General features: G+C 56.1%; 1 protein-coding gene across 4 annotated transcripts in view; it reads right to left on the bottom strand.

The window, feature by feature from the left end:
• Nucleotides 1–11,250, bottom strand: part of PKN1 (protein kinase N1) — a 46,564-nt gene extending 35,314 nt beyond the window's left edge. Inside the window, exons 1-3 of one of the 4 annotated variants that reach the window (XM_007995529.3) lie at nt 11,014–11,250; nt 2,320–2,620; nt 130–281 (exon numbers count right to left, since the gene is read on the bottom strand). In XM_007995529.3, coding sequence (XP_007993720.3) covers nt 130–281; nt 2,320–2,620; nt 11,014–11,034 — 474 coding nt within the window. In that variant the 5' untranslated portion in view covers nt 11,035–11,250. Of the gene's footprint in view, nt 1–129; nt 282–2,319; nt 2,621–3,433; nt 3,488–8,989; nt 9,120–11,013 lie in introns of those variants that run through there. The other 3 variants (XM_007995525.3, XM_007995528.3, XM_073016860.1) reach the window with 3 other exon arrangements.
• Nucleotides 11,251–13,950: the final 2,700 nt, after the last annotated feature.

The following is a 13,950-nucleotide window of genomic DNA, read 5'->3' on the forward strand; positions in this document are numbered from 1 at the left end:
GCACACTCGAGTGGGCGTGTGCACACGGGGACAGATGTGTACACATGCAGGTGGGTGTGCACGTGTGGGTGGACTGTACGTGCACAGGTGTGGTGTGTGCACACGGCGTGTGTGCGTATGCTGCCTCACCTTGGTGCTGCCATTGCTATAGGTCTGGATCATGTTCTCCGCCCCCTGCTTCACCTTCAGCTCAATGGCCAACTGCTTCTCCAGGCCTGCCACGCGGCTCAGGTTGGTGGCCGAGCAGGTGGGGCCACCCACACCGGGGGACTGGGGGCCATCTACAGGTCACAGGTGGAGAGAGTCATCACGCATGGTCACCTCGGTCTGCCTGGGAGGCTTCATCCTCAGCCCAGCCTGGGCATTGCCCCTGAGGCACGGGGAGGGGGAGCTGGGGACCAGCAGGCAGGCAGGCAGGGGGACACCAGGGCCCAGCAGTCTACCCACCCACCCACCCGGGGAAACTCCTCGGGGCTGGGGCAGGACTCAGGATGAAAGAGTGCGGGCGAGCACCCAGGTGTCTTAGTGTGTCCTTGGTGCTGGGTCCACTGCATCTGGGAGGCCCGTTAGTAACTACGTACACGGCTTGTGTGAGCCTGTGGGTGTGGGAGTGGTGCCATCTGTGAGCTGCAGGGTGTTGGCATGGCTGAGTGTGTGTCTCCCTAGGTGTTAGTGTAACTCTGTGAGACGCCATGTGTTAGGATGACTGAGATCGTGGGTGTTGGGAGATGCTCTGCGTATATCTCTGACTGTTGCTACAACTGTGACTTCAGATCTCCAGGTTGGTATGACTGAGTCTCCGGGTGTTGGCACATCCGGATGCATGTGTCTGCGTAAGTCTCTGGAGAGTGGTGTGATGCTCGAGGGGACCCTGGGTGCAGAAATGACTGAGGCTGGGCGCAGTCATTATAATCCCAGCACTTTGGGAGGCCGAGGCAGGCGGATTGCTTGAGGTCAGGAGTTAAAGACCACCCTCGCCAACATGGCAAAACCTCGTCTCTACTAAAAATACAAAAATTAGCCAGGCGTGGTGGCTTATGCCTATAATCCCAGCTAATTGGGAAGCTGGGGCAGGAGAAACGCCTGAACCTGGGAGGTGGAGGTTGCAGTGAGCCGAGATTGTGCTATTGCACTTCAGCCTGGGTGACAAGAGTGAAACTCTGTCCGTCCCCCTCCCCCCGCAGAAAAAATTTAAACTGCTGGGCGAGGTGGCTCACAACTGTAATCCCAGCATTTTGGGAGGCAGATCACCTGAGGTGGGTGGATCAGTTGAGGACAGGAGTTTGAGACCAGCCTGGCCAACATGGTGAAACCCCATCTCTACTAAAAATATAAACATTAGCCGGGCATGGTGGCACATGCCTGTAGTCCCAGCTACTCAGGAGGCTGAGGCAGGAGAATCGCTTGAACCTGGGAGGTGGAGGTTGCAGTGAGCTGAGATCACACTACTGCTCTCCAGCCTGGGCAACAGAGCAAGAGTCCGTCTCAAAAAGAAAAAAAAAAAGAAAAAAAAAATGTAAAACCAATAAAAATTTTTTAAATTGAAAAACAATCTGGGTGCAATGGCTCACACCTGTACTCCCAGCATTTGGGAGGCCAAAGCAGGAGGATCACTTGAAGCCAGGAGTTCTAGCTAAGCCCTGGCAACATACCAAGATCCTGTCTCTACAAAAAGAAAAAAAAGAAAGAAAGAAATTAAATCAGCCAGGCATGGTGGTATATGCCCATAGTCCCAGCTACTTGGAAGGCTGAGGTAGGAGAATTGTTTGAGCCCAGGAAATTGAGGCTGTAGTGAGCTTTGATCACACCACTGTACTCTAGCCTGGGTGACAAGGCAAGACCCTGTCTCAAAACAAAAACAAAAATAAACAGTCTTTAGGCATCATCCATGTAATTGTGAGAGTTTCTGGGTATTCGTGTGACCGTGTGCACACCCTTGAGTGTTGCCTGGGTGTTGGCGTGGCTGTGTCTGGAGGTATTCGTGTGACAGTATGTGCACCCTTGGGTGTGCCTGGGTGTTGGTGTGGCTGTTCTTTTAGGTGTTTGTGTGAGTGTGTGTACATCCTTGAATGTTGCCTGGGTGTTAGCGTGGCTGTGTCTAGAGGTATTCATGTGACAGCGTGCACAGTCTTGAGTGTTACCAGGTGCTGGTATGGCTGTATGCACCTCTCTGGGTGTTGGTGGCTGCGTGGGTCATGGCATGCGTCTCCCTGGGGGTCCGCGGAGATGGGTTATCCTGGCTCTGAAGACCATGTGTGAGCCAGTGAGCAGTGGAACCCCCGCCTGGAGTCCCACATCCCCAGAGGCATCCCAGCTCACCATGGGTGGCCGCCGGGTCGGGCAGCACCACATGGGCGTGCAGCTCCTGCAGCTGCTGGTGCAGCAGGTCGAGGCGGCGCGAGGAGCCCCGCAGCAGCAGCTCCACGGGGCCCAGGCTGCGGCCCAGGTCGGTGGTGGCCCGCCGCAGGTTCTCAGCACCCTCCTTCAGCTTCAGCTCCTTGCGGATTTCCCGCCGCAGCCGCTCCCGCTCCAGCTCCAGCTGCTGCTGTACCCCAGGGGCCGCCAGGTCTGCCCCGGCCAGGCCCAGCTGCTCTAGCAGGGACCAGCTGCGAGGCTCACTCTGCGGGGGACACAGCAGGGTCAGTGGGGTTAGGAGGACTCTGGGTGCAGACCACATGCAGCCAGCCTGGCCCAGCCTCTGCCCTGGATTGGGGCTCCCAAGACAGGGCCTGCTCTACCTCCTCTGACTCTCAAAACTGGAAGGTGACAAGACCCTGCCACTGCTTCCTGACCTCCCCAAACTGGGAGGTCTCAAGAGCAGGGCCTTCTCACCCCTGCCACCACAGGGTCCCCCACATTAAGGGGGTCTCAAGAATAAGATCTGTCTCCCTTCTGCTGCCTCCCCCAAATGAGAGGGTCCCAAGGGAAGATTCCTTCTTTTCTCTGCTGCTCCCCAAAACTAAGAGGGCCCAAGGGCAGGCCCTGTCTTCTCTCTGCTGTATCCCCAAAACTACAGGGTCCTGAGGACAGGCCCCATCTTCCCTCACCTGTACCCTGAAACTATGGCATCCCGAGGGCAGGCCTCATCTTTCCTTGGCTATACCCCCAAAACTAGGGCATCCCAAGGGCAGGCCGAGTCTTCTCTCTGCTGTACCCCCAAACTATGAGGTCTTGAAGACCCTCATCTGCTCTTCTCCTATCTTCAACAACTGGGACCCTAAAGAGCAGAGCCTGGACTCCTTCCTCCTGTCTCTCCCCAACCTGGGAGCCCCGAAGGGCCCTGGATAGTCTCATCCTCCAAACAGAGAACTCTGAGGCCAGCGCCCCATCTCCTCTCCTTGTTCCCAAACAGAGAGGTACCCAGGGAAGGACTACTGGCCTATGCCACTTGGGGTCCCCTTCTGCCTGCCCCCACAGGGACCCTGGACCCCACCTCCAGCTCCTGCTCCGAGGGGGTATTGGCCTCCGCCATCCTGGGTCCGGGCTGAGGGCTCCGCCCTCTTCCTGAACCTCAGCCCCACCAGGGCCTCTCGGCCGCCACTTCCTCTTTCCTGTCAACTCCCAGCACCCCTCGCGCGGGGCCAACTCCAGGGCATCTAAGGGACCTTCCCTTCAGCCACCTCTGGGGCCAAGCCTGCTCCTCTAGATGAAACCCAGGGACAGTCCTTGCTCCCTGTCCCTAGAGAATGTCCGAAGTGTAGGCAGTTTGTACATTCACACACTCATGGTGTATGAGGGGATGCAGGCTCTGGGGACTGACTTGAGTATGCAAACACTTTCAAATACATATGTGGATATGCACACAACACAGGCTCACAAGTGTTTGCACACTTTCTTTTTCTTTTTTTTGAGATGGAGTCTCCCTGTGTTGACCAGGCTAAAGTGCACTGGTGCAATCTTGGCTCACTGCAACCCCCGCCTCCCAGGTTCAAGTAATTCTCTTGCCTCAGCCTCCCAAGTAGCTGGGATTACAGGCATGTGCCGCCACGCCCAGCTAATTTTTGTATTTTTAGTAGAGACAGGGTTTCACCATGTTGGCCAGGGTGGTCTCGAATTCCTGACCTCAGGTGATCTGCCCTCCCCGGGCCTCCGAAAGTGCTGGGATTACGGGCGTGTACTACCGTGCCTGGCCTGTGTTTGCACACTGCTATGGCTGCAGGTGTGTGCCTGCAACACAGGCTCACACGTGTGCACACTCCCATGCCTGTGTGTGTGGATGAAACAAAGATCCACACACAGGTGCACACTTCTACACCTGCAGATGTATGCCTGGAAAATGGGCTCACAGTGTACCCATGCCCATGCCCACCACATATGCACTTATTTGCAAACACATACAAGTGCTTATGAGTTTCACTCTAGAACCCATACAAGACACACTCCCACCTGCCCGAGAGGGCACAGCCCACATGCTCATGCGTGTGCACATGCTCACACACGTATGCACGCTCCCCGAGGCCCCTGCAGCGCGTCCATGCTCCCACAGACCTCCAGCCTTGCGACTATCTGCATATGTCCCTACAGCCAGACTCTTTCAGCCACCCCTTGTCCCCGGCTTCCCCTTCAGGGTCAGAACAGCCACTTCTTCAGAGGCGAGGCCCCCTTCCTGCAGACGGGCCGTCCCAACTTCCTGCTTCCTCTCAGTCCAGTCACCAACTGTTATTGACCATAGCTGAGAGGCCCAGGGTCCCAGCCAGCCCAGTGGCACCTCCCTCAGGCCAACACAATTAGGGGACAGCACTGGGGGACTAGGATAAGAATTTGCAAAACCAGGCCAGGCACGGTGCCTCACGCCTATAATCCCAGCATTTTGGGAGGCTGAGGTAGGTGGGTCACCTGAGGTCGGGAGTTCGAGACCAGCCTGACCAACATGGAGAAATCCTGTCTCTACTAAAAATACAAAAAATTAGCCGGGCATGGTGGCGGGCGTCTGTAGTCCCAGCTACTCGGGAGGCTGAGGCAGGAGAATGGCGGGAACCCAGGAGGTGGAGCTTGCAGTGAGCTGAGATCGTGCCACTGCACTCCAGCCTGGGCAACAGAGCAAGACTCTGTTTCCAAAAAAAAAAAAAAAAAAATTAGCCCGGCATGGTGGCGCATGCCTATAATCCCAGCTACTCGGGAGGCTGAAGCAGAATTGCTTGAACCCAGGAGGGAGAGGTCGAGGTGAGCCAGGATCATGCCATCGCACTTCAGCCTGGGTAACAAGAGCAAAACTCTGTCTCAAAAAAAAAAAAAAAAAAGAATTTCCAAAACCATGCCAGGCGTGGTAGCTCACATCTGTAATCCCAGCACTTTGGGAGGGTGAGCGAGGCAGATCACTTGAGGTCAGAAGTTCGAGACCAGCCTGGCCAACATGATGAAACCCCATCTCTACTAAAAATTTGAAAATTAGCCAGGCATAGTGGCACGTGCTTGTAATCCAAGCTGCTTGGGAGGCTGAGGCATGAGAATCGCTTGAACCTGGGAGGTGGAGGTTGCAGTGAGTTGAGATCACACCACCGCACTCCAGCTGGGCGACAGAGTGAGATTCTATCTCAAAAAAGAAAGAAAGAAAGAAAGAAAGAATGCCCCAAATCAGTGGCCTACAAAACCACTTGCTAAGCACACAATAACGTTCAAGAACAACTTATGATGGGGTTACTTCCTGACAAGCTTGTCATAAGTTGAAAATATCATAAGTCAAAAATGCATTTAATACACTTTACCTACCACACATGATAGCTCACCCTGGCCTACCTTAAATGTGCTCAGAGCACTTACCCACACCTACAGTTGGGCAAAAACATCTAACACAAAGCTACTTTACAATAAAGTTGAATATCTCATGTAAATTGTTTTCTTTTTTTTGAGACAGGGTCTTACTCTGTCACCCAGGCTGGAGTGCTGTGGTGTGATCATAGCTCCTTGCAGTGTCTACCTCCCAGGCTCAAACAGTCCTCCCAGCTCAGCCTCCCAAGCAGCTGGGACTATAGGCATGTGCCACCACACCTGGCTAACGTTAGTATTTTTCATAGACATGGGGTCTCACTATGTTGCCCAGGCTGATCTCAAACTCTTAGCCTCAAGTAATCTTCCTGCCTCGGCCTCCAAAAGTGCTGGGATTACAGATGTGAGTCGCTGCCCCGTGACTGGGGCCTTGATTTAAAATAAGAGCACCTAGATTCCAAATGCCCGCTAGGAAATAGCCCCCTGGCATTATCTCCTTCAGCTGGGAGCATCCATTTCACAGACAAGGAATGTTTTTTTTTTTTTTTTTTTTTTTGTGAGACGGAGTCTTGCTCTGTCGCCCAGGCTGGAGTGCAGTGGCCAGATCTCAGCTCACTGCAAGCTCCGCCTCCCGGGTTTACGCCATTCTCCTGGCTCAGCCTCCTGAGTAGCTGGGACTACAGGCGCCCGCCACCTCGCCTGGCTAGGTTTTTGTATTTTTTAGTAGAGACAGGATTTCACCAGGTTAGCCAGGATGGTCTCGATCTCCTAACCTCGTGATCCACCCGTCTCGGCCTCCCAAAGTGCTGGGATTACAGGCTTGAGCCACCGCACCCGGCCAAGGAATGTTATCCTTGGCTCCTGAGGGATCGCAAGAGCAGCTGCCCCCAGGGAGGAATGCCACAGACCAAGTGTATCACTCCCACCATCTTCCCAACCCCTCTCTACTAATCCTGAGTAGCTGCCAAGAATCTCACCACTTCACAGATGAGGAAACTGAGGCTCAAGGAAGTAACAGTAGTATTTTTTTGTTTTTTTTTTTGTTTGTTTGTTTTTTTTTGAGACGGAGTCTCGCTCTGTCGCCCAGGCTGGAGTGCAGTGGCCGGATCTCAGCTCACTGCAAGCTCCGCCTCCCGGGTTCACGCCATTCTCCTGCCTCAGCCTCCCGTGTGGCTGGGACTATAGGCGCCCGCCACCGCGCCCGGCTAATTTTTGTATTTTTTAGTAGAGACGGGGTTTCACCGTGTTAGTCAGGATGGTCTCGATCTCCTGACCTCGTGATCCGCCCATCTCGGCCTCCCAAAGTGCTGGGATTACAGGCGTGAGCCACCGCGCCCGGCCTTGTTTTGTTTTTTGAGACAGTGTCTTGCTCTTTCGCCTAGGCTGGAGTGCAGTGGCGCGATCTCGGCTCAGTGCAATCTCCACCTTCCGGGTTCAAGCGATTCCCCTGCCTCAGCCTCCTGAGTAGTTGGGACTACAGGCACGTGCCATCACGCCCAGCTAATGTTTTGTATTTTTAGTAGAGACGGGATTTCACATGTTGGCCAGGCTGGTCTCAAACTCCTGATCTCAAGTGATCAGCCAGCCTCAGCCTCCCAAAGTGCTGGGATTACAAGTGTGAGGCACTGTGCCTGGCCAGTAACAGTTTTCCATGGAGGGGAGATTTTCTCCCCATACCCAGGGACATGTGGCAACATCCAGAGACATTTTTCGTTGTCATGACTGTGGGTAGGGAGATGGCTTCTATCAGGGTGAGGCCAGGGATGCCGCTCAACGCCCTGCAGTGCGCAGGACAGCCCCTACTGCAAAGAATGACCCAGCCCTCAATGTCAGTAGCGCTAAGGCTGAGAAGCCTACTGTTAAGGGTCATAGATTTGGCCAGGTGTGGTGGTTCACATCTGTAATCCCAGCGCTTTGAGAGGCTGAGGGAGGAGCAGTGTTTGAGGTCAGGAATTGGAGATCAGTCTGGGCAACATAGCAGGACCTACAAAAATCTCTACAAAAAATCTTAAAAGTATTGGCCAGGTATGGTGACTCTGCCTGTGATCCTAGCACTTTAGGAGGCCGAGGCCAGAGAATTGTTTGAGCTCAGGAGTTCCAGACCAGCCTGGGAAATAGCGGTGAGACCCCATCTCTACAAAAAATATGAGAATTAGGCAGGTGTGATGGCGTGTGCCTGTAGTCTCAACTACTTGGGAGCCTGAGGTGGGAAGCTCGCTTGAGCCCAGGAGGCAGAGGTTCCAGTGAGCTGAGATCACACCATTGCGCTCCAGCCTGGCCAACAGAGCCAGGCTTTGTCTCAAAAAAGAAAAAAAGAGGCCTGGCGCAGTGGCTCATGCCTGTAATCCCAGCACTTTGGGAGGCCAAGGCGGGAGGATCACGAGGTCAGATCAAGGCCATCCTGGCTAACACCATGAAACCCTGTCTCTACTAAAAAAAAAAAAAAAAATTAGCCAGGTGTGGTGGCAGGCGCCTGTAGTCCCAGCTACTTGGGAGGCTGAGGCAGGAGAATGGCGTGAACCTGGAAGGTGGAGCTTGCTACACTCCAGCCTGAGCGACAGAGTGAGACCCTGTCACAAAACAAAGAAAAAGAAAAAGAAAAAAGAAAAAAAGGCTAGGTGCAGTGGCTCACACGTATAATCCCAGCACTTTGGGAGGCCTAGGTGGGCAGGTTACTTTGAACTCAAGAGTTCAAGACAAGCCTGGGCAACATGGCGAAACCCTGCCTCTACTAAAAATACAAAAATTATCCAGGCGTGGTGGTGCGCACCTGTAGTCCCAGCTACTCAGGAGGCTGGGGTGGGAGAACCGCTTGAGTCTAGGAGGCAGAGATCATGCCGCTGCACTCCAGCCTGGGTGACAGAGTGAGACCCCAGTCTCAATTTAAAAAAAAGAAAAAAAGAAAAAAAAAATCAACCAGGTATGGTGGTACATGCTTGTAGTCCTATAGATCAGGTGTTTGAGGCTGCAGTGAACAAGACTCTCGCCATTGCATTCCAGCCTAGGTAACAGAGCGGGACCCTGTCTCTACAAAAGTAAAAGGAAATTAGCCAGGCATGTTGGTCTGTGCCTTTTGTCCCAGCTACTCGGGAGGCTGAGGCAGAAAGATCACTTGAGTCCCAGAAATTGGAAATCAAGGCTGCAGTGAGATAGGATCGCACCGCTGCACTCCAGCCTGGGTGACAGAGCAAGACTGTCTCCCCCAAAATAAATAAATATAAATAAGTGAATCAATCAGTAAGGACACAGATTCACACCCTGAGCTGCTGACCAGGACGCTTACCAGTAATGACTTCACAGCAGCCCCGCCTGCCAAGTGCTGGCCAGGTCTCGGTCTCTCTCTCTCCCATGAACACCCTCTTAGTCCCATTTTTCCTAGGTCAGAACCGAGGCTCAGAGAGGCGAAGGCACTGGGCCCAGGACACACAGCAAGGAAGTGTCAGCGTCGGAATTTAAGCCCAGGCTCACCAAATACCACCCTCAGTCAGGACCCACCCCATCCCCAGCAGGCAGAGGGAGGACACAGCCAAGAGCGGGGTCAGCTCAACTGGGGAAGTCCAGGCAGAGAGGAGAGGTGGCCTCCCTCGGCCCCACCTCCAGCAGCTGAGGTCTGTAATGCAGAGAGGGAGGGAGGCTGGGCTCCTGAGTTCTCCTCCCCTGAGTGACTCACTTCTTCCCAGGGCATACAGGTCACCTGAGGGCCACCAAGGCAAACCTAGGACTCAGGGGCCGGGCCTGGCCTATGGAGAACCCCTCCTCCTCTGCTGCCTACCATGGAGCGGAGACCTCAGACCCAGAGGACCTGCCTCCCAGAACCCCCTTCTTGCCAGAGCAGCCAGGGACCTAGACCCCCACATCCGGAGATTTCAATGCCTTGGGCGTTTCCGGAATCTGGACAGGACATCCGTTTGCAGGACACAGAACAGACAGGCACACGTTGGGACAGACAGAGGGACAGGGCGGCAGGCCCAAGCAACCATGAGAGAGGGATGACCAGGAGGAGGGAAGAGACTAAGGAGGAGATGGGAAGGGGGGACCAGGGCGTGGGTCCAGCCTCACTGCAGGAATCACAGCCTGTCTGGGTCATGTGTGGGACGCGCCAAGCGCATGCATGCGCCCGGGGATTCCTACACAGCCCTCCCTGGGCCGGGGGTAGAGGCAGGGACCCCGGCCCATCCCGGCCCTGAGGTCTGACCTTGTGTGATCGGCAACACCAGATACGCCCAGCTCCTCGGCAAGGCCGGCAGGCCATCAGCAGGACTGGGGAGGTGGGAGGGACCGGGGGTTACAGGGGAGACACAGAGGGGCAGGGGGCAGGTGCAGAAGGAGACGAGAACCCAGTTACACAACAGCCACAGGACGATGAACTGGATGGTGAGGTGCTAATGGGTGCACCGAGGCACAGACATTTCTCAGATTTGGGTCACTTGAACCAAAGAAGGTTGGCAGTCACGCTGGCCCTGCTTGTCACAGACAGGGAAGATGAGTCCAGGTCAGTGATACCCACCAGGTGGCACGGGGGAATCTGGCTGGGCGGAAGGCTGGTGCCAGTCACGTGTGTGTGTTAGGAGGGTGGGGGTGACCCAGCCCTGCCCAGCCACCATGCAAAAAAGTAGGATTCTATATATGGGAGCATCCCTGGCCTGTTGACTGAGGCACTCCCCACCCGGGAGAAGGTTCCACCTGACAGTCCAAGAGTGGGAGCGGGGGTCCCCAGTCCCCCGACCTAATGCAGTGACTCGGGTACTTCCGCCAACAGGTGCCAATCTCGGTGGCGTCTGGAACACTATAAAGCTGTCTAGAGGCGGGGGTGGCTGGAGCTTTGTTATGCGGGGGAAGGGCACGGGCCGGGCCCGGCGGCCTCCTCCCCTCCCACGGCACTGCGCCAGGCACCTGCCCCAGGTGGAGCGGCACCTGCCGGGCACCCAACCCTGGGGAGGGGGATGAGTTTGGGGGCGGACGAGAGGCACCGGGACTCCCAGCCAGCCACAGACACCCGAAGTAGAGCCTCCGCCGCGCCCCTTCTAGTTCTCCGGGAGAGGCCGAGTTTGGGGGTGCAGCGGGGGTTGCCTCCGAGATTGCCCCCAAACCAGCCCCGTCCACATCGCCACCTGCCGAAAAGGGGGCCTCGCTGGCTCCACAGTCCCGGCCCAGGGAGGGGGCGCTGGGCGCTCCGGAGGTCCCCGCCCTAGCCATCGCCACCCGAGTCCCGTTCGGGGGGAGCTGGGGGGCTCCCCCGGGAGCGCGAGGGCGGGGTCCCCCGGAGCCGTCCGGTCGCCCCGGGACTCCAGATGCAGGTGCGCCTACCTGCAAGGCGTCGCTGGCCATGTCCTCCTGCCGCCCGCCAGGGGTCCCCGCGCGGAGGGAGGGGCGGCCAGAGGAGCGCGCGTGCGCCCCGGGCGTGGCGGGGAGGGGGCGGGCGCGGCGCGACCCTCCCCGGCGCGCGGCCCGCTCCGGCCTGCTAGGCTCCCGCCTCGCCTGCCCAGGCCGCCGCGTCCCCGCGCCGCGCCCTCCAGCCCCAGCGGCCGCCGGGCCCGGTCACGTGACCCCGGAGGTCGGCGCCCGGGGAGGGGGCGGGGCCGAGGGGGAGGGGCTCCCAGAGGCCCCCGGGGCTGCGGGGTCCCGCCCGCCCGCCCCCTCAGTCTCCCGAGCTCGGAGCACCCTGATCGGCTCCCCACCTTTCCTCTTTCCGGGTCCTGCGACGACCGCACGCTGCCGAGAGGTCCCCCATTGGAGCGCGCGGGAACCCGAGGAGAACGGTTCCTCGCGTTCAACCCGAGAGCGGCGGAGGCCTTTGGGCCTCCCAGGACCCCTGAAAAAAAAACACAATAACCCCCCACCCCACCCCACCCCTGTGCATTTGCAAGCTCGGGACGCCTGCATCTGTGGTCCCCTATTCAAGGGCATGGAAGTTTCCCCGTTACCTGGAGACCAGCTCTGGGCAGATCTGCATTCAAGTGCCAGCGCTTTACGCCTTGGGGAAGCCAAATCCTTCCAGGCACCTCATCTGTGAAATGGGAATGATGCGCTCACCTCCTAGGTGTTGGCAAAATTCAATGAGACAGTGCAGGCCAAGAGCTGAGAACACACCAGACGCTCCATAAGTGTTGGCTGCTGTCACTTTTAATGTTATCGTAATTGTTTGTTGTTTTGCTGTTTTGGGACAGAGTTTCGCTCTGTTGCCCATCCTGGAGTGCAGTGGTGCGATCTCGGCTCACTGCAACCTCTGCCTCCCGGGTTCAAGCGATTCTTCTGCCTCAGCCTCCTGAGTAGCTAGGATTACAGGTGCCCGCCATCATGCCCGGCTAATTTTTGTACTTTTAGTAGAGATGGGGTTTCATCATGTTGGCCAGGCTGGTCTCAAACTCCTGATCAGGTGATCCGCCTGCCTCGGTCTCCTAAAGTGCTGGGATTACACAGGCCTGAGCCACCGCGCCCGACCTCTATTATCGTTACTGTTATTAAAAGAGGTTTGAATCTCAACTCGCTGTTCATCCTGGGAACCCCTGTGGGCTCTGAGTCTCAGTTTTCCCCACAATAAAATGGGCACCGCCTTCTTTTTCGGGGCTGCTGCATGCAGATGGCGCTCCATAAATGCAGACTCGTGCCCAAGTGGAGAGTGGAGGCCTCTGCGGAATTTCTAGGGGGATCTCCGGGGTCTGCAGAACGTGCAGCTTTGTTTGTGGCTGCCGTCGGACCCTCACTCCTTCGGAAACCAGGCGAGGGAGCCAAACCTTGGTCTCCGGGGCTCCGGCGGGGAGCGCTCCCTGGCGGCGGTGCCTGCACACTGGCGCCCTTTGGGACCCAAGGAAGCGCCGTGGGCTGTGGGTACCTTAGCTACGCGTGACTCTGCGTGGTTTCAGTCGTCCCGGAAACCAGGGCGCGATGTTTTCTCTCTTATTTTTTCCTCTGAGCAACTCTTTGGGGGATATTAACAACAGAAAGAGAGAAGGAGGAGAATATTCTGATCTAGAATCCATCCACCCGGGCATGGTAGCGCATGCCTATAGTCCCAGCTACCAGGAGGGTGAGGCAGGAGGATCGCTTGCGCTCCAGAGGCCGAGAATGCATCACTGTGGGGAGCAATCATGATGCCCCTGCACTCCAGCCTGGGTGACAGAGCGAGACCTTGACTAAAAAAAAGAAAGAAAAAAAAAGTCTGGGTGCAGTGGCTCACCCCTGTAATCCCAGCCCTTTAGGAGGCCAAGGTGGGTGGTGGGTGGATCACTGGAGGTCAGGAGTTCGAGACCAGCCTGGCCAATATGGTGAAACCCGTCTCTACTAAAAAATATAAAATTAGCTGAGTGTGGTGGCACGTGCCTGTAATCCCAGCCACTTGGGAGGCTGAGGCAGGAGAATGGCATGAACCCAGTAGGCGGAGGTTGCAGTGAGCCAAGATCGCACCACTGCATTACCCCCTGGGTGACAGAGCAAGACTTTGTCAGAAAGGCAGGAAGGAAGGGAGGGAGGGAGGGAGGGAAAGGGAAGAAAAGAAAAGAGAAAAGAAAAGAACTCTGCGAGCTGGGCGCAGTGGCTCACGCCTGTAATCTCAGCACTTTGGGAGGCCCAGATGGGCGGATCATGAGGTCAGGAGGTCAGGACCATCCTGGCTAATATGGTGAAACCCCATCTCTACTAAAAATACAAAAAATTAGCCGGGTGCAGTGGCGGGCGCCTGTAGTCCCAGCTACCCCAGAGGCTGAGGCAGGAGAATGGCGTGCACCCAGGTGGCGGAGCTTGCAGTGAGCCGAGATCGCACCACTGCACTCCAGCCTGGGGGACAGAGCAAGACTCCCTCTCAAAAAAAAAAAAAACAAACAAAAACAAAACAAAACAAAAACAACTCTGCAAGCTAGCTATTTGATATTTATGTATTTGTTTGTTTGTTTATTTATACAGAATTTCACTCTCGTTGCCCAGGCTGAAGTGTGATGGCATGATCTCCACTCACCGCAACTTCTGCCTCCCTGGTTCAAGCAATTCCCACCCTTAGCCTCCCGAATACCTGGGATTACAGGCATGCGCCACCATAGCTGACTAATTTTGTATTTTTAGTAGAGATGGGGTTTCTCCACATTGGTCAGGCTGGTCTCGAACTCCCGACCTCAGGCGATCTGCCCACCTCGGCCTCCCAAAATGCTGGGATTACAGGCATGAGCCACCATGCCTGGCCCAATATTTATTTATTTAGAGACAGAGTCTCACTCTGTCACTCAGGCTGGGGTGCAGTGGCACCATCACAGC

Source organism: Chlorocebus sabaeus, chromosome 6, assembly GCF_047675955.1.
Source record: "Chlorocebus sabaeus isolate Y175 chromosome 6, mChlSab1.0.hap1, whole genome shotgun sequence".
In the NCBI taxonomy this organism is placed as follows: domain Eukaryota; kingdom Metazoa; phylum Chordata; class Mammalia; order Primates; family Cercopithecidae; genus Chlorocebus; species Chlorocebus sabaeus.